Source organism: Harmonia axyridis, chromosome 1 (assembly GCF_914767665.1).
Source record: "Harmonia axyridis chromosome 1, icHarAxyr1.1, whole genome shotgun sequence".
NCBI lineage: Eukaryota > Metazoa > Arthropoda > Insecta > Coleoptera > Coccinellidae > Harmonia > Harmonia axyridis.
The window spans coordinates 72,187,006-72,208,264 of record NC_059501.1 but is presented as its reverse complement, the minus strand read 5'-3'; the positions used below and the strand labels follow the sequence as shown (position 1 = coordinate 72,208,264).

The 21,259-nt window shown below is 34.7% G+C and overlaps 2 protein-coding genes across 2 annotated transcripts in view; one reads left to right on the top strand and one right to left on the bottom strand.

Moving 5' to 3' along the window:
* LOC123670637 overlaps positions 1 to 5,314 on the top strand; it is a 41,081-nt gene extending 35,767 nt beyond the window's left edge. Inside the window, exon 2 of the mRNA XM_045604151.1 lies at positions 4,126 to 5,314. Coding sequence (XP_045460107.1) covers positions 4,126 to 4,865 — 740 coding nt within the window. The 3' untranslated portion in view covers positions 4,866 to 5,314. The remainder of the gene's footprint in view (positions 1 to 4,125) is intronic.
* Positions 5,315 to 11,247: 5,933 nt separating this feature from the next.
* Positions 11,248 to 18,707, bottom strand: LOC123688911. Its single transcript, XM_045627660.1, has 5 exons — positions 18,425 to 18,707; positions 15,412 to 15,579; positions 14,001 to 14,276; positions 13,402 to 13,736; positions 11,248 to 11,882 (listed from the first exon to the last, which is right to left on the bottom strand). The coding sequence occupies exons 1-5, from the start codon at positions 18,510 to 18,512 to the stop codon at positions 11,484 to 11,486; spliced, it is 1,266 nt and encodes a 421-aa protein (XP_045483616.1). The 5' UTR covers positions 18,513 to 18,707; the 3' UTR covers positions 11,248 to 11,483.
* Between the last annotated feature and the right edge of the window lie 2,552 nt (positions 18,708 to 21,259).

Below are 21,259 nucleotides of genomic sequence, written 5' to 3'. Positions count from 1 at the left end.
AACGTTGAAGATAATCTTTTATTTATGGACTTTTTATGGTTATTTTGATGAAATCTGTCGATTTGGTCGGGAGTTTGCAAAATTATTGGTTGCATTAAGTTTATGAATATTCGTCAATATTTGATGATGATGATGTCGATGTTTCTTCATTTTTAGGAGTGCAGGTTGCGTTGAGATTATGAATATTCCATTGAAAATTTCCGTCATCCATATTCAGGCTTTCTCAAAAAAAATAAATGTTTCGGAAATGTTTATTAGTAAACTCTGAGAAGAGTAAAAAAAGACATTGGATTGTTAACATCGTCAGTGTTCTATTTTCATCAAGTAGAAAAATGAAATAGTCGGTTGAAGCCATATTTGAAATATATGGTGGTTGTTAAAATTTGTTGGAATTATGTCAAAAAATTCCTTCCATTTCAAAAATCTTAGAACAGACTTGTGATATACTACCAAATTGAACACTGCAAAAAACTAAATATGATATGACGCTCGAAAATCGCAAGCCAAGAATGATCATAGACGGGCCGAAGAATAGGCAAGACATACATTTTTCTTTTAAAAAATTCTTATTGGTGGCTTCTATCAAACATGCATATCCCAAAGGGTTTTCACGAAAAAGATGTTCCATTTTCAATATCCCGCTATTTGAGCAGCTGACACTTTTGAAGCTGTCATTTTTTGACATTTGACAAGTAAAACTACGGCAATACTGGAAATGGAACTATACACGCTCCAAAAACGTATTGAAATTGTTAAAATTCACTAAAAAAAATGGTAAAAATTTCGCAGTCACAGAGCGCAAAACTAAAGCACTTTTAGGTCGTCGTGAAGCACCTTCTCGACCGAGAATAGTGAAACTGGTGAGAAACTTTGAGGTTTCAGGACAAGTTAGTTATTCAAAGATTCGAAACCAAGTACGTCGTTCAAGAACCACTGAGAATATTGCTCCTGGAGCTCATTCTGCCGACAAAACCCAGCTTTGTCGGTTTTTCGTTTTCCATAGTACACCATATTTTGCATGAAGACTTATGTCTTAAGAATTTTGAAGCCTATCCATTCTCAACTTAGTGTGATTGGATCTTACTTATTTGAAAATTGGGCTGCTGCAACTTTTACGGTGAATGGATTGCGCTACTGAGCTATAGAATTATTGCCGAAATTGAAGGTTATTGACGTCGACAACGTTTATTTTCAACAAGACGACACACAAGCAACAACATAACCGCAATTTTGCAAAAAAGTTTCCTGGTCTTCTTATTTCTCGAAGATGTGATCATTATTGTCCACCGAGATCTTTAACCTTCAACTGTGTTTTTCTTTGGGGACACGTGAAAGATAAGTTCAACGTCAGCAATCGATTGAAGAGGGAAATCGTGAAGTTATTGTAGGCATATAGCAGCAAATGAGCGAACTATTCATAGAAAATTTCATGAAATGGTGCTGCATGGCATACCTTCTCCTTTAGAATAAAATAAGCATCAATTGATTTTTCTTGAACTATACAATTTTTTTATGTCAAAATGAAACACCTCATTGGTAAACTTTCCACATTTTCGAAGATTTCCAAATATTTTAGAATCTCGGATTCGTTCGAATCCTTCTATAATTTGGTTTTCAATATTTGAATATTTGGGACCTCCTGGGAATGAACGAATGATTTCAGTGTCCCAAAAGGAATTCGAGAGAAATTAATATGGCATACTGTACTTATATTTGGCTTTCGAAAACCTCTAAAGATATGCAGTTTGATGGTTTCCAAGAATGCAATAGACGCACGAAAACCCTTAAAATCACCTGGCGTCATTCCATTCGCTTCAACGCCCAAATTGAGAAGAATTCACCATTGAAAACCGAGTATACATATTTGCTTGCATCTTCTTGTCCAGAAATGGAATTATGCCATTAAAGGTCAATTTCAACAAATGCTAAATTCCAAAGAAATCCCTCCTTACTTTCGAACAACAAAGAATGCATACACCCACAACAACTTGCCAATTGCATGTATATGTACTGGGTAAATAGCTGTACCAAGCTGTATTACTCACATTTAATATCTAGGTCAAGACTTCAATCTTCATAACACCGGCAATTGTTTTCTGCTCAAATTTAGTAGGAGGATTCCTTACAATTAAACTTGGTTACTGTTGATTTTTCAACACCTATAATTCAATTAGTACACATTGTAGTAATTGGCAATTACATTGTAGTTATTAACGTCAGTTGGTAAACTGCGTGAAGAAATTTTCAATGTCTTTCGCACTAGTATGGTTTGTTGAAGGAAGTGAAATCGGTTAATTTGCGTGGTACCTGGAGCAGAAAAATTGTATATACGATTGTTTGTTGATTGAGAAGACAATGTGTTAATTTCTCTTTATCATTTTGTTCTTAGAAAGGTGGAATAATGAGATGTATCTACTGCTTTCTGTGAGAGTCCTCAAACAATCAATAGACAGAGATTCTAAGTGTAGTTAAACATAAAATCGAAATATTCGTTGATTTTTTTTTGTATTTTTGTCATGTATAAGTAGATTTTTTTTAAGTTTCAAGTTTCAGGAAGACAATTCACTCGAAGTTTTCGATCCTTGCTTCGACATTCTTCAACTGAGTGTTTCTCGAATTATAATAAATTCAAATGTGTGCCTTACTTCTCGAATTTACAATATGATTAAGTCATTTACTATTCAATTCTATCGGTTCGGAGTTACGAAATTCTGATTTTTTTCTGTATTTATGAGCGAATACCACTTGGTTCAAATCTCACCGCTAGATATGCATTATTGATATATTGATATTTATATTAAACGATCCATATGCAAGACATTTTGTGAAAAAAACAATAGTAAAATTAACAGTATTTCAACGTTACAATGAAAATGAATATAATGGGGCTGGGTTTGAACTTCTAATCCCCAATTAAAAAAAACTTAGAGTAAATACATAACCCCTACACTGTGGAAGCTAGGATCTTACAGAACAATGTGATGTTTACAGTGTTATAATTTTTCGTAAATGGATTTGCATTTTTAGACAGTCCCAAAGAAGCACTGGTTGCTACTCAAAGAACGCACAAATAAAAAAGAATTTGCTCTGTACCTTTGATCTGCAGTTCATTAACAACGAAAATAAAGAATAAAGTAGGAAAATTGAGAAAGAAATGAAAAAAAAAAATTCTGACGAAAGTGGATCCGTATATTCGCGCCAAACAGCTTGACATCTTAAAAATTACGTCCTGTAGAAGAATTCACAAATAACCGTTACACACACAACGGATTCTGAATTTACGTCATTTAGGAGATTTTCATTTTGAGGAAAAAATTTAAAAAGCATTGACATGCAGTAAGGTGCTTTTGAGCTCTCATCATTCATGCGCCAATTGCAGTCATAGGTGTTCACATAACCATGGTCGCCGAGGATGCAATAGGTGCATGAATTAACAAACGCGTAAAAGCTCCTGATTTCACGTCAGTGCTTCTTTATTTTTCGATATTTGCTTCAATGTTTTTTATTCTGGAACCTCTATTAATACAAAATTTTGCACAACATTTGATATTGATATTTTAGTTAAATTTTCAATCAAAATTTCAAGTGAACTTAAACATCATTCAATTCCACATTTCTAATTTTTATTATTTGTTTTCCATGATTCTTCTTATAATTTATATGATTCTGGTTATGTGATGAGCTCGAAATTTTGCACTGAGCTTGAAATTATTTCTGTTTTAACTTTAACAGAATCACAAAATTTCGAACGCTCATATTGACCCAGATTTTGTTTATTACAGAATTTAACCGCTGCAGTCGAGATGCGAACCTACCCTGAACATTTCAAATATTGAACCTTATCATTTGACACCATTCTTTGCTCAAAATTCGAAAATACTGTGACGAAATGATACAGAGATCGATTCGGAAAAGTTGTCCACAAAAATATTTTGAATTTTGAGGAGCTCTTGAAACAAAAGCCAATAATCCTCTAATCAGGCCCTTTGAACAAGGATATTCCAGGATTTTTATGAATCAATATTGATTTTGAAGGAGTAGAAGTCAGTCATTTTTGTTTTGTTGCAATTGATGAACAGAGTATTTTAAACTGATAGTAATTACATTTTTATCTTTTCCTTTCAGATGACAGCGACATGTACATGGAAGAAAACAGACCTCTCGCAGATTACACACAGGATTACCAACCACAAGCGAATTTCTATCCCTCATTTCCACCATACGAGAACCCTCCTTCAGGACACTCCAGACCCTTCTACCAGCAGCAAGAAGGTGCTTACAGTCATCGTCCTCAAGGCTCCTACCAACAAAGATTCGACTATGATACCGCCAAATACACAGGATACAAAGATGAACCAAGCGAATCATCCTCAGAGAATTTGGACATCTTGGGATCAGGCAATTTTGGCGTGATCAAGGGAGGGACCTTCTATCCCGGAAATGAAGCAGCCGAAAGCTCTAATTACGAAGAAGAATATTCTCCTTATTATCAGAATGGTCATGGAAGACCATCTTCCTTCTACTACAACCAGAATCCAAGGCCTTACCAACACGAGCAGTTCGCAAACTTCAGAGATTTCGCAGATATTAACACTCCTTCTTACAGTCAATACATCGTGGTTTACGCCAACAAGAATGGCACTTCAGAGGCTCCTACACCTAAGAAAAGGCCTAATAACATTTTCGAAAGCCTCGCACAATTAGATATGTCAGATGAGAATGAGGAAACCACAACGGTACCACCTAAAAAATTATCAAAATTCAAGAGGAAATTAGCCCTTCTTCTAAAAGAGAAGAAGGTTAAAACTAAGACTGAAGGAAAATCTCAAGGAGATAGTGCTGAACCTCTGTTAGCTTTAAGTTAGAAGAACACCACGACTACTTTTAATGAATGTACCTGAGCGAGGCTTCTGTCAACAGGCTTAGGCTGGATTTCAGCCCGAGTATCGTTTCTAAAAGACGCATGTTTTGAGGCGTAGTTTTCAGACACTGATTTAGTTTTCCCTGAAGGAAAACAGTGAAAATTGAGCTGTATACGACTTATAAATTTTTTTATGAGTATTGGATATAACAGATTATCGTAAACTATTACTAAGTAGATATAACTATCGAATACTGACAGATTTCTTTATGGAATAAAAAGAAAGAAAGATATTCAAAGCTTCGAAGTGGAATTCACTTTAAAATTTTAATTCATCATTTTGAGTTGATAGAAAACTTTATATCTGGGAAATAAGATGAAGACAAGAAAGATTGATTAATTTTTACAGTCAAGATTTAATGATATATTGAAAATAAATTATATTTTGATCAATTGATATTTATTTATTAATTTATCCTGATATAGGTAACCACTACCTACCTCACAATGGAAATGAATATAAACCTAGTCGTAATGAAATGCGATTTTTTTTTCATTATTTATATATATCATGAATGCTCAGAGAAATGGAAGGAATTTAAAAAAAATATTATTATAAGTATCGTAAGAATATAAATTATACAGGTAGGTGAGTCAATTTTCGAGAAACTTGATACAAATTCATATAAATATAATTGAAATCCATTAAATCATTCTATTCCTAACATTCTAGTACCTACTTAGGAATAACATCTTAGAGTTGAAAGATTAATCTGCATTTTTTATTTCTGGGCTTGGTACTCATTTATATTCAATCGTTATACAATTTACTTTTGATGATGCCCACCGCCACCTGTGAAAACGATACGATACTGAACGAACGCAGTGGGCAGTCGCAAATAGACATCTACTTGTGCTGATGATAGATTCCGACCAATGCCGATAGGTGTCGCCAAAAACTGTAATCTGATTTGTTTGAAAATGTTTGAAATTTTCCCACCTTTCTGCTTGAATATCAATATTTGATGTTGAAATTGAGCTCCGAGTCTTTAATTTGAAAAAATTGTTCGATTCGTGAATTATGGAATCATTTACCATATAACTTTTCTGATAATTCAAAACACATCAACCACAAAATCTAAATGTTTAGAAGGTTGAGATTTATGTGAATGTCAGTGACGTCACTAGGAGGCCGCCCCCCTTTGAAATACTGCATGAGCAAAAAAATGCAACCTGATTTCAACATAAACTAGATGGACCTGGAGATCTTGACACCCCTTGAAAAAGTATAAAATTTCGAAAACGGAAAATTCCTATTCAGACGAATACGCCCAATAGCTTCGGAGTTATAGCCATTTAAAAGTTTGTTTTCCAACAATCTAGCAATTTTTTCAACTGGCTGAAAACGAAACTCGTGTTAAAGATTGAAAATAACAACACAAATTTCACGAGGATAACTCCACTTGATTTATTTTAAAAAGTTCGTTATCTCAGAAATTATTCGCCAAATTCTGCTTGAATTTTTTTATCATCATAAGGAAATACTAGAAAAATCTAGTTTTACTTAACATTTAGTTCAAGTTATGTGCTCAAGGAGCTATAATCAATAAATATTTCACCTTTTTTCATGACGTCTGGAAAGTAATATCAAAAATAGCGAACGAAGATAGTTTTCTGAAAATCTTACAATCCTAGAGGGTTGAAAGAAGTGAACATTCATACAAAAAATAATGCACTAAGATCATTGTTTTAGTTCAAATAAATAAAATTAAATATTCTTAAAATTACTTGGAAAATATATGCTATTTTACCCAAGGGAGTAAAAGCCTCACTTGATCCCCTCTTTTGAGAGAGTAAAATAGCTTATTGGATATGAGTTACGTGAAAACAATATTTTTTCCTTGAAAATTCCGTGATAATATTTTTTTTAAGTATTCACCTCAGAAGAGCTTAGAGGTAAGTGCTCAAACTTTTGGCGCAGACAACTGAGATTCGAGTCCACCGTGTTGCGATAATGTAATAATTTTAGTTTAGATATGCTATCAGGAAATAATGAACTATATTGCAAAATTTGGACTGTTTTCCGAATTTTGAAATGGTATTATTTGACCCTTTACATCGGCGATTGCATTTTGACAACTCCATATTTCTTTAAAAAGATCTAAACAGCTTGCCTGAGAAATCTTCACCTGGAAGATACTAAAAATTATTCCTCTCCATATATTCCCATCACATTCATCTCAAAGAATCAAAATGATACAAAGCAGCATCTTCGCCCTCTCCATAATCCTCGGCGACTGCAGAAACTGAATTTTAACAGCCTGATGCAGAGGAGAACCTCCCATCAACCGTGAATAATTCAACGATTAGATTCTGCTCCAACGCTCCAACTTTTCCGAGGTGCAAAAGGTCCCCCCCAAATGAGAACCACCGGCAATAAAGACATAAATCCCATTTTATGGTTTTACAGTCTTCTACACCGACAACCAACGACCGGAATGTGCAACTAACCGAACCAACTTCGTGCTCTGGAATGTCTATCTATTTCTTTTGGGGAAGTTTTGTTGTCTGAGGGGATGAGAGGGGGGCGAATTTTAAAGTTAATATTGTATACGATTTTCCGACGTGAAAAAGTGTAACGTTCGCGTGTAATATGGAGGTGATAAAGTTAGGTGTATCGCATGAACTTAAATGGGTGCTTTGTTTTGTAAACAATAATAATTTGAGTAGAAGCTTGTTCAATCCTTATTATAATAAGGTATTTGAGCACTTGCGTTCCGAACAGATCACTTTATCATTTAAATATGTGCAATGTCTGCCATTTTAGATACTTAGAGCCGGAACTATTCATGGCTGAAAATTGGAAAATTACAGACATTGTAATGACATGATAGACGAATCATGCTCTAATTGAGTCCCTATAAAGACCACATATATGGTAAAACCCGGATAGATGACCCCCTTTTTTGAAATGGTATTATCTATGACTGTAGCTAGTATTATCCTCTAAGATGAAATACTGGTGTTTTTTTGACCTAGCAATTGCAGTTTTCTCAAAATTTTGGTTTTTGTGGAATACTTTTTTTGGAGATAGATGCCTTCAGGTATGGGTAGTTGGCCCATTATCGAAATACTAAGAAGGATAGATGTCCTTTATACTTACTATGTGAACGAAAAACTCAACCAAATTTTATGAGATCTTATACGCTTGTAGCAGCAATTGTCTCAAAAAAATATGGCTTAAATTGAAAAATGAGAAATAATTGGAAACCGACACAAATTATTTACATAAAATCTTGTAATTTCTTGTATACTTACCTACATAGGCGTACAACTTTGCTTCTGCCATTTTGTTCCAAAATTTTAGGCTTTATTGTAGAATACTGGTTATACATTCATGATTCGAAGTATTGTCCATCGCTGGCCACTACTTTCTCCCATCTTCCGAACAGCGTACGAATCCCGAGTTGATCTTTCGATGCGATCCACGAATAGATCTAATTTTTTACTTCTTCATAAGACGGAAAGTGCAGGTCAGCCAAGCCGTGTTAATTGATCGAAACAAGTGATGTTCCGAGGGAACAACGTCTGGAAAATACGGCGTGTGAGGTAGGACTTCCCATTTCAATGTTTAGAAGTATGTCTCGACCACTTTCGCAACACGCGGTCGAGCATTGTCATGGTGTAAAATCATATTTTCATTGTCTTTCAATGCTCGGCTTGAACGCATTAATTGTAATCGCCTGTGATTGTTTCAGTCGCTTTTAACAACTTATAATACGCCGAGCGTATGAGAATGACCTTGGAACCGCGAATATTCGGTTTGGCCGTCGACGTGAAAGCATGGCCGGAATTTTAGGTCTTCAGTCACAATGCTATGCAGAAATTTCTTCGTCTTTGCCTTTCAAGCTGCTGTTCACAAGCAAACAAACGCCGTTCAACATCTCTCGGCTTCAACGCGTACGGAACCCAATTTTTTTTCTGAATCATTTCCATGTCTGTCAGGCGGTTTGAAATTGCTTCACTCTCAATGATCCCACCAACTTTTGTTGCGTTTGACACGAATCTTGATCAAATAATGCTTCCAATTCTGCATCTTCGAAAACCTTTTCATATGATGAAACTACAAAAATGAAATTTGGCACTAATCTCTGTTGGGTGACTGTGATCATTCGTTCATAATCGGATGAGTACTTGCGGAGACTCAGGCTATTATGTCTCGAAATCGAGTAATTTTTTTCTATGGTTGTGATCGACCTACAAAAATGAACATCCGCACTCTGGGTGACTGTCATCATACGTGCAAGATTCCATCATAATCGAATTAGTTCTTTTGGAGATTCAGGCCATTTTGTGTCAAAATTGAGTGATTTTTTTTCTATGGTTGTGATGAACCTACAGAAATGGAATTTCTCTTCCACCGTCATGCTGGTCTTCGAAGTCAAAATCACCGTTCTTGAAGCGTTGAAAAGAACAACCTACATTACTTTTGAACCACTCAAAACAATACTTTATTTATTGGAAATTATTTCCTCTCATAATTATTTGGAACTCTTTGAGGATGTATCCACTCAAAACAATCCTTTATTTATTGGAAATTATTTCCTTTCATAATTATTTGAGGAGGTATCCTGTATTCATGGTTCATCTCTTCACAAGGCCCTAAAAAAACAGTGCAAGAAAACTGAAAATCAGCTTCCAAAAAGTACAAGAAGTAGGTGCATCGAAGTGATAAAATCGCGCTATGAGCAGGAAAATCCCCTGCAAAACAAGCGGAAAGCAAGCAGCAGGGGTGATGATAAAGTAATCTAACTTAGATAAACCAATCTAGACTTTCTTTATTGCCTTTCAGCTCTCCAGAATGCCACAATTTCGCGACTAGTGTGTCATAAATTTGCCACCGCCAATTTGTAACTGCGCTCCCTGAAAAGTTGGGAAATAAGCGACATATACTGAAGAGTTTTATTGCTTTCGAATTGAGGCATTGCTTCCAGTTGGAAGAGTTTTGTTGGATACGTGCATCGTCATAATTCACTGTGTGAATGGCTTTATCGTTCAAAAAAGTAACACAAAATTTGAATTCATTTGAAAACAGTAGTTTGGAGTATAGAGTGGTCATTGAACGAGTTGGTTTTAATATTCAACATTAATTATTATTTGAATTTAATTTATTAGTTTTTATATCGCGTGAGATTGCTAGATTCAGATTGTTCAAATATTACGCCCTATGGCAGTTAATTCGATTTTGGGATTAAGCTCTGAGTTGAAAGAATTCTGTTGTATACGTACATCCTAATTCTCTGTGTGAATTGCTCCATTCATACAAAAAGGTAACAAAAAACTGAACATATCTAAAGCAAGAGTTAGGAGTATAAGGTGGTCATTGGACGATTTGATACTTATCCACTCGTTAATAGTGAATATTTCAGTAGAAATGAGATTTTATTTATTAGTTTTCATACCGTGTGAGACTGATAGAGTCAGCAGAAGGACGAGTTCCTTGACTTTTGCTTGGTCAAAGGATCCTATGGATAAAATTAGACAAGTTAGAATCATTTTTTTGGGAGGATATCCAAATGTCAATTGTTCAAATTGTGCATCTTATGAGGGTTCAATTTTGAGATAGAACTATATAAAAAAAATGAAAGTTCGAGTGACTAAATATTGAGTAACTCAATAATTACTTGTGATTTCGCTATTATTTTTGGTTACAGTTCTTTTGTTCTTATGTTCTTCTTTCTCTTTTCGATAAAGGTAGCATTATTGGAATATGTGAAGGTAGTTTCTCATTCAGAGAAATTGTTTATCGTCTTAACCGTAAGCAATTCTCTATAGGAAGATGTTATCAAGCTTGGTCTAAAGAAGTTAAATAACGTTGTTGAAGGAGGAGTGTACGTCCAGGACTGCCATCTTCGATTATATAATGGCATTTAAAGAACGAACCTCGAGTAAAATATCATCAGGCAGTCCATCAATGGTTCGAAACAAAGGACGTTCTGTAACGTTTCGTAGAGGTTACTGTCGAATTAAAACTTTTGACTCCACGAGACCACATCTTGTGTTTCCGTTTACGGCTTTTGATTAATATTCGAATTCAAACAAATTATTCGAAGTAAAGAGCTCTTTATATGAGAACAACTCAATTCTATGATAGAAGATTGCATATAACAATTGAGAATGGTACATATTTATAAATTTCCATGGATTTTTATTACTAACTAGGGAGTCATAGCAATTGCATTCAATCTAAATTCACTAACCGAATCTTTGTAAAAGTTGCTATTTAGCTACTTATGATGCTCTGTGAATGAGAACTTTGAAAAAGGTGAAGGAGAAAGGAAAATGATCACTATCAATTCCAGAAAAAAAAAACTAGATAATATACAAAGTTTGAATTTTGTAATTGAAGAAATGAAACTACAATACGAGTTCGTTAATGAAAACTGAACAATGGCAGGCAATAGTTCAAACAGAAAAGTTACATACAATTAAGAAGGAGAAATTATACGCAATAATACTTTGGGATCTATGAGTCTAGTCAGTCAATGTTGAACAGTCACATCTCATTCATTAATCAATTTGTATTCAAGATACAAAAATCAAATCTTCACGTTTTATGACATCAATAGAAATCATTCAGCTCATCATAATAAAATCTATTTGACATATTCGGGCCATTCATAATACCACGGATGTTGATTTTAGGTCCTGTTCCAATGACTTTGAGTAGTTCTCTAGCATCGCAACAATATATGAATCCTTTACTACCATCCTTCCAGGGTTTTCTATCCCAACCGTAATTTTGGCAAATGTCTGTGCATATTTGATCATCCGTTTCTAGTCTTTTGGCGAAAGGATTGTTCAAAACCACAAAGGATATGGCCTTTCGAGAATTTTCTGAATAGACGATTTTCCACATGAATTTGGGCGCAGAGAGTTTTGAATTGGAAACCAGGGAAATGTTGGTTGGGTTATCATTGATATCTGGAAGCTGAAGAACTTGGTAACTTCCTGTATGAACCTAGAGAAAAATGAAAAAAATATTTTAATATCGGGAATGAACGAAACATGAACATATCACCATTGTTTTTGTTGAAATATACTTATAATCCATGATCTATGAAGATCATTAGAATTAGGAAATAAAAATGATTTCATATTTCTTAAATCGTCATTTAAATATTTGCCATTTGCATTTGCATCTTTACTCAATTAATTTCATCATTAAAAAATTTTTTTTTTTTCTTGAGGTTCTGTATCCTCTTAGCGAACGTTATATACGAGGCGTGTATTTAAAGTAAGGTCTTCATTTATTTTTTTCACATTAATTAACATTTATTTACTAAGTTTTGTACATTGCTGTAAAGCTTGGAATCTAAGCTATTTTTCTACGTAATCGCCATTCACTTCGATGAGCTTCCTAATCCTTCCTACTTTTGTATCCCCACCTTGAACCACGATCCCGCCGCCTCGCGCAAGAACGAAATGACCGCTTCATGAACTTCTTCATCGTTCGCAAATTTCCGGTGTGTAATAATGAGCCCATATTTCATCTCCTGTGACGATTGAATCAAGAAATTATTCCCCTTCCTCTTCAAAACTTGCGAGAAAGTCTTGGGCACATTGGACCCGTTTGACTTTGTGCTCCGGGGTAAGCATTTTCGGGACCCACCTGGCTGACAATTTTCGATATTGCAGGTTATTCACCAAAATTGAATGAATAGAGTCTCTACTGCACACATCTTGGAGTTTTTCGGCCAACTCATTGAGAGTCAACCCGCGATCTTTCAGCACAAGCGCCTCAACTTTCCGCACTGTTTCGTCCGAGTGTGACGGCCTGCCGTTGCGCTCCTCGTCGTGAACGTTTAGTCGGCCAGCAGAAAATTCTCTACACCATTTTCGAACGCTTTTCACGACCATACACTTCTTCCAATTGACGATGAATTTCCATAGGTGGAGTTTTTTTTTAGTGCAAAACTTAATGACTGAACGTAACTCGCACCTGGCGGGAGCGACAACCGGCACTTCCATTGAAAATGGCTGCTACGTCAAGACTGAGCGTCCTAATGAGCTCGACCAGGTGTCGCTTGGTGGAGGGGGGGGCTAACGTATACAACATTGTTGCCGGATTTCATCTAGCGCTACTTGCGGCGATACAATGGCCTTGGAGACCTAACTTTAAGTACACGCCTCATATCATAATCATTTTATCAATATAAAGGATTTCCCAACTGAAGGTTTTATTTGGAAGATTCCGCTATCTGGGCACCTATCACTTTTGAAGGTGTCATCTTCTGACATTTTACAAATGAAAAGTACGACAATACTAAAAATTGAATCGATTCTACATGTAACTTTTGATATTTTTGAAAATTCCAAGTGAGATGATTCCAATATTGAAAAAACTCATAAAATAGCAAAGAATAAAATTAAAATTGGATCGTGAATATTCCAGTTTCGCAGGAATAATAATATGAATGATACGAATAATACAATGTGAGAATAAATATTGGAAATAATGTAACAAAGGATGAAATTACCTGTAGATCTTCACCGTAGAATATACCAGTGTTCCTAACCAAGTTTTCCACTCTCTTCCAGTTACCATTATTGATGGCTTGCCACTGAGGCACAGTATTGATGTAGAAGAAAGTTGCAATTTGCCATGAAGCGAACAGAAAATCTGCATCTGGAGCCAAGTGACCCCTGGCCAAGTAGGAATCTTTGTTTATATACTGATCTGCTAGCTTGGCTGAGCCAAGTAATTTATTGAAGGTTGCTTTTTCGTAGGCCTGTTTGTATGCTACATCTGCTGATACTCCTGGGCCAAGTCCTTCTGTGCTGAAGGGGGGTCTGTAGTTCGATTTGGAAGCATCTGAAAGCAATGCGCAGGAGAGAATTCAGTAATAGACTGAAATTTTTTTTTGCGAAATATTCAATTTATTATCAGCGCTTATTTTAGGGAACAGGTTCTTACATTAACATAATCGGTGTTTCGGTATCCAGAATTATCTGTTCGATATTTTTATCATAAAAGCACAAAACATTTTTTTATCAGATACCAATTTTATTTTTTACGAAAATTAGATTGTTAAGAACTTTAACTACACTGATAAGAATTAATAAAATAGTCACTTACAGTCCAACTGATTCCCAATCAATATATGTGAAGAATAAAGCGCATTTCCATTTTCACTATCGTAACAAGTCTTTATCAGGGTCAAGAATTGCCCTCTTTCAACCGGAAATCCTATCTCTATAATACGTCCTTGACCATTTCCACATTTCACCTTAGTGCTGACTGTTGCTCCTCTTACATTTTTAGAGCAAAGTACCTGTTCGAAATCCTCATTCTTCTTCGATATTTTGATCGTCTCATCCTTGACACAGGTGATTACAGATGAGTTCGAATTGGCTAGAAATAATAGGGAGATATAAAATTTGACGAAAACTCAGAATAATAAACATAGATGGAGGGAGGATATGCCATTTCCAATGAGCAAATTTTGTACCCAATATCAAATTTGACATGAAGCGCGCGAAAAAGAAAACATAACAGTGATACGATAATTCACTCAATTCGCGAGTTTCTCCACGAAGATCGCAGTTCTTATGTCCCATTGTGATTCAAGGTTTCATATTAACTCAAAATATATTGAACTAAATACCTAAATATATCAGAAATTCAGAAAACAAACTTTAAGCGCGCTAAACGACGTGAAACAATCGTTTACACTAGGAGAGCAAAAGTTGCCAAACCTTAGATTTCAGCAGGTAGATATAGATTATATTATAAATTCGACAATCAGGAAAAATATCGAATTCCAAATATTCGAATTTGCATATTCAATCAAGAATCACTCAAATAAATATATTTCATTCAATATAGTATACGTTCATAACGATATATAGTATAATTGTGGATTTGAAAATAAATCACAATACGATAACGTAATCTAACCATATTAGGGACATGTAAAAATTGCGTATATTCCCTCTATCCTCTAAAGAGAGGAAAGGAAAGTTTAGAATTAGTTATACAAAAATTCAGGGTTGATAAGAAAATGATTATCTTGAATGAATTTTAAAATGAGATATTAATGATACTAGGTGGAGATTATTAGAATCGCCATTATTTCTCTACTTTATCTACGATTTATTTGCTAATTCGATATTATCAATGAACACTAGTATCCGTACTAATAAAATGAATCTGAATGTGGGTTTGTTGTTACCTTTCCATAACCAAAAGTCTTATCCGATAAACAAATTTTGATAAACGACAATTAGACTAAAGTAAGAGCACTTTTTAAATTTTATCTCCAAAAATTTCCATGGGAGAAGAGGAAATATGGTTGTTCATTCAAAAATATTTAGCTATATCACAGTTGAGTACCTGATCGATTAGGACCAAAATCTCTTTTCGAATTTTCTCCATTTCAAAGGACCAGAAAGTGAAAAACTCATCAAAGGTCATAAAGGAAGCTAAGAATGTATTTGTTATTTGTTATCGAGTTCATTGTTGAGAATATCGTAAAATGAATACTCACTTATAACCAAGGTGTTCCTATAACTGGGACAGAGAAGTATGATCTTCTCACCCTTGTTGAGGCCAACATACCCTTTATCTGGGATGATAAGCTTGAATTGCGATGTTGAATTGTCAACAAGTACTGGCATATGCACCTCATCAGCTGATCGAATCGGCAGACCACATCCTATGAAATTATCGGGTCAGTTAAAACTTACGATAACTAAAATAATCAACGTTATTTCTATATCAAGGTCATGAAATAGCTCTTCGAAACCCAAGAGTAGAATTATCTCTGGATTTGAGAAGTATTTTGTAGTAATGATATAAATAAACATCATATTTTTGTACGATCATGAATGAATTACGGGGTAGGTTCATAAAAATCAATTTAATTCACTTTAAACCCTCAATGTGTGAAAATGACAGAATGAAATGGAAATAGAATGACCTGCATTCTCCTCTTCGTTTCTTACATAACGAAAGTTTAGAACCCAAAATCACATAATAAAAAGTTTATTACTTGTAAATCTCGACTAACAATTTATAATTTGAAATATTTCAAATTAAAAAGTTTATATTTGTAACGAACTCGTGAGTTAATCATCATTTATGTCTTCCGAAATGCATGTAAACAACACGAAATTCGATTTGATGAAAAAAAATTCAGGAAAACATGTCAAGTCACGAGCTTTTAAACGATTCTTCATTAATTGCGCCAATAGAACATCATAGATGTGAGTAAATTTGTCTAAGGGCGCGAATGCATGAATTAATGATCGCTCAAAGTCTCCTTCTTTAATGTCAGTGCTTTTCTCATTTTTTTATTTTTATTTAGTATTTTCCTCCAATATTAAATATTGTATGGTTTTGATGATGTGATCAGCTCTTTGAAGAGTTTTCAAGAGATCAATTTTTGGAAATTATTAAATTATGGAATTTGAATAAATTTTAATGATGAACTGATTACATTATTATTTCATGGTTAAAGCTTTCAAAGTCGATATTTCTTTCCCTACAACTTTTCATTCTTCTTATCTTATAAATGTGATATAGTCTTACATGTTCTGATAGATATGTTTATATGATATAAAGTTTATTATTATTATTATTATATGATAGGCCTTAACTATTGTAATTTTGGAAATAACCCGATTGAACAAAGACCGAATAAAAAATTTCGAGCTATTAATCAGGTGCTCCGATGTTTGAAAAACAAGATGATTTCCGAAAAAATCGGTAAATCATGATCTACTATATTATCGATGATATGAAACAGATGTTCCTTGAATTTAAAATTAATATTATGACGTTCGCCCTGCGTCAGTGCACTGAAGAACATTGAAAAATTTCGGGCTCGTACACAAAAAAAATCAATTCTCCGGTTATTTGAAAAATATCGGGTTTGAATTCAAAAAGAACCAAAATAAAATGAAAAACCAGTACCTTTCATGAAAGAGGCCTACATCCAGGAGTGGATAAGAGAAGGCTGACGAAGAAGAAGAATGAAGAAGTTGAACATTTCATTACACAAATTTTTTCCAATTCAATTTTATTTCGATATTTAATATATGTCTTTAGATAAATATTTGAAGTTTAAATCCAAAACTTCGTGGTCATGATTCATGTCGGAAAAAGCATTATAATTACCTATCTCACACAAAGAGCTGAACCGGAAAATTTGCCATTGAAATGGATCATATTTTTCATTAGGTACATCGAAAGTTGTGTAATGTTGTATAAATAATATTATTTCACCAGGAAAATATGAAATATTGAAATATTCCGTTTCTAATAAACACCAGTCCTATAAAACGGTATTTTTAACATAATCAAACTTTTTTTCACATAAAACCGAGTGATACTTTTCAACTTGAGTACCTCCCTTTTTTTTAGACCTTTTATTTTCGAATTTTTCTTTTGACGGAGAATAAGCATTATAGTAGTCATATTGAATATCATAATATTTTTTATATCATCAAAAATATAGTAGAACATTATGTCACCCTATTTTTCGGAAATAACACTGCATCTATGAATACCATATTCCATGAGCACATGCATTCTTAATCCACATTCGGTTTAAGTATATATATATGCAGGGTGTTTCCTAAACATGCGGCAAAAATTCAGGGGGTTGTTCCTTGGACTATTTTAAGCATGTTTTGTCCTTGGATGATTTTTGAAAAACCTCTTTGTTTCGAAGATACAGGGCGAACAACATTTTTCATATTTTTAAAATTAATAATAGTTCAAATAAAAATGCGTACCGCACTGTGTTTACTAAGTAGGTACAATTTATTTTTAAATTTGTTTAACAACATTCCAATTACTAAAAACGGCCAGTTTTTTGACTAAAAATTGATAAGTGCAGATGGTAAAGGAATACAGATTAAACGAAATCGGATCATTGCTGGGTGTAACTTAATAAGAAATGATCCTGGTGTTTTTGAAAGGGTTCGGCAGTCAATGAGGAGAAGATTGGATGCTTGTATGCTGGCTAGAGGTGGTCATTTTCAACAGTTTTTGTAGTTGAATTTTCATGTAATTTTTCATAATAAAATGTTATTATCTGAAATTTTGTTTCCCCTAAATCTTCGAAACAAATAGGTTTTTCAAAAATCATCAAAGGACAAAATATTCTTAGAATAGTCCAAGGAACAACCCCCTGAATTTTTGCCGCATGTTTAGGAAACACCCTGTATATTCTCCGAACCGATATCACTCACATCACCAGTCACCATTATGCAGTGGTTGTAGCAAAGTTCGAAAATGTCAAAAAGTAGGTAACTAAGTACAACGGCCGTGAAATTGAATTTCGCGGACTTCATAACGCCTGCGAATTACAAACTCCACTTACGATTGCACATAAACACTATTAGAAGTGATCCATTGTCGTACTACATATGAGTCACATGGAATAAACAACGATTCTTATTCGTCACTGATGTTTTCGCAAACAAATTAATAACACCACATAAAAGTTTCAAGTTTTTTAGAACCTCTTGATATTAACTTCTTTCTTTTCTTACCTATAGCTGACACTCCGGTGTTCTGGAATAACATCAACAATGCACTGAATGAAATCAACAACGTATTGAACACAATAGACTTTCCCATCTTGGCATCGTATTCGAACTAACCGCTATTTTCATCCCAAGCGTGCTCGATAAGGTAATTGACTATCAACAACTAATGATAATGTCCGGTGAAAAACATTGAATAAAGTAGTAGCAGACCGTTTTGTTAAGATCAATAAACTAATCAATAACCTTCCGTTTATTTTTACTGATAAATAGTCAGATTGTAGTAGAATGTCCGTGATAAGGCATGATTGTTGGGAAATTTGGGAAGCAATGTGGTTCTTTTTTTGGTGAGATGACGGAAATACCTATTGCGATATAGTTCGGTCGAACACGAACAAGATGCGGATGCACGAACGAATCCAATTTTATTCGGTTATTTGAAGCTCAAACTCACACATTATTTAAGAAAATAGCTAATGGGAAACGCACTGATTTCTGGTCCAATATTTGCTACATGATTCATATCCTTTCAACTTCAAATTGAGACTTAACAAATTAAAATTGGGAATAATCAAATTAAAATTGGGACGAAATTCGTTCAAATTGGGAAAACAAATTCAAATCAGGAATAATCAAACTCGAATCGGAACAAGATTCATTTCTATGTGTGTTAATTATTTCAATTTTTGTATCTGTAAAAAACATTCAGAAATGTTATTTTGAGATTATTCTGGATTTTTTATTTTCATAAAGAGCATTTTTGATAACTATACTTTGGTATAGATTCATTCGCTACTCACTCACATACAAAGATGCGAGAGTTTCGTGGAAAAAATCAAATTGCATAGGCGTACATCTCTGCTTCCGCCGAATTTTTCCGAAATTTGAGGCTTTATTGTAAAAAACTGCTTATTCATTTATGATTCAAATTATTGTCTATCGCTGACCACTTTTTTCTCTCATCTTTCGGGAAGCGTACGAACCCTGCGTTGAAAAAACTGGTCTTCTTTTCAAGCGATCCACGATACCAATTTTTTACTTCTTCATGAAACCGAAAGTGCCGGTCAGCCAGGCCCTGTGCCATTGATCGAAACAAGTGATAGTCCGAGAGACAACGTCTGGACAGTACGGCGTGTGGGTTAGGATTTTTTTAACGTTTCCAAGTATGTCTTGACCAATTTCGAGCATTGTCATGCTGTAAAATCACTTTATCATGTCTCTCGTTGCATTGCGGCCGTTTGTCTCCCAATGTTCGGCTCAAACCCATTAATTGCGTTCGATAATGATCGCCTTTGATTGTTTCAGTCGGTTTTAACAACTCATAATATACTACGCCCAGCTGGTGCCACCAAATACTGAGCATGACCTTGGAACCGTGAATATTCGGTTTGGCCGTCGACTTGGAAGCAATGCGATATAGAAATCCCTTCCGCCTTAGCCTTGCAAGCAGTTGTTCACAAGCAAACAAACGTCGTCAATATCTCTCGGTTTCAACTCGTACGGCACCCAATTTCCTTGTTTCTGAATCATTCCCATGACTCCCATGCGTTTTGAAACGGCTTGTTGCGTCACTCCCAATCATCCAGCAAATTCTTGTTGCGTTTGACACGAGTCTTGGACATTGGGTGTTTATTTTCCATTGAGTTATGTATGGTCTTTTTATAGTTCGGATGATTGATTCGCTTGAGAATTTCGACGAAATTTGAGATTGTTATTTCAGAAGCCAGAAACTTATTTTTGACACTCAGTACGCAAAAACTCACCAAGTTCTGAAGTTTCTTGAGTGACACTTTGTTTATATAAATAGAAAAACAACAACCATTCAGTATGTTCATTTGTCCATTTTGGATTAAGTTCATAAGTTTTTGGCGACAAAAAGCAATCAAGCATAGTGCCTGTTACTAGCCGTTATTGTCGTCACAATACTTAATATAAATGTACCTACATTAGTGTATCAATTTTTCTTGGTACAACATTCTCATTCATAGGGTTCTCAGAAAGATACAATAGAGAATATCTTCCTTCTACCCTAATTCGTGTGTAGGCACCATGATACAATTGCGCAGGCATACTACTTTGAGAATAAGAAAAGGAGGAAGAAATTCATGGTGTACAACATGATTTTTTGTTTGTTACCTAGGTAAGTTACAAGCTGATGACCAGTTGAGTTTGTAGAGTGTTCAAGGATGTTTTCAAGTTCTGTACCACAATAATGTTATCGTCTATCAGTGTTTTAATAATGCCCACGAAAACGCGATACCGAAAAGTTAATCAGTTTATTGTAATTTCCAATTATTTTCAAAATAAATGTTTCGTCATGAATTAAACATCCTACGAAAACTTCGTTATTCTTGTATCTCGACATTTCTTCAACGACAAAAAAGTACATACCTTAAATCACGCACAATATTCTTCCCTCGACACTATTCCTTCAGTCATCTATAGGAACATTCAAGGAAAAAGACTCTAGAGATAACAGTTACCTAATTTTACCGATCTCAACCAATGACCTATTTTCCTCAGCACACATGAACAAACCCAACAATTCATACGGCATGTATTTCATCATCCCCCTAATCAAATTTCCGATAAAAATTCCCGAAGATAACTTCGACCCCTCTGCCAGAAATCATCGCCTAATCCAATTACCCCCCTGGTCTCCGTACCAGCGCCGGATTGAGCTGTCTATATAGGGGTCCCACAGGGGGCGGTGAAGTTTTTCGTTGCGCCGCTGGCCTAATACGGGAAAATTAAGTTTTCGTTAAAATTGCGAGCGAAAAAAGCGAAACCCATCGTCTTGCCGTGTTTACCTGAGAACAATGGCGCCGTCTGAAAGAGCTG

Excerpts from the sequence above, each read along its gene's own strand:
- LOC123688911 (XM_045627660.1), bottom strand. The coding sequence starts at position 18,512 with ATGGGAAAGTCTATTGTGTTCAATACGTTGTTGATTTCATTCAGTGCA. Across the intron at positions 15,580-18,424 it reads CACCGGAGTGTCAGCTATAG|GATGTGGTCTGCCGATTCGA; the intron begins GTAAGAAAAGAA and ends ATAATTTCATAG. Across the intron at positions 13,737-14,000 it reads GATTGGGAATCAGTTGGACT|ATGCTTCCAAATCGAACTAC; the intron begins GTAAGTGACTAT and ends CATTGCTTTCAG.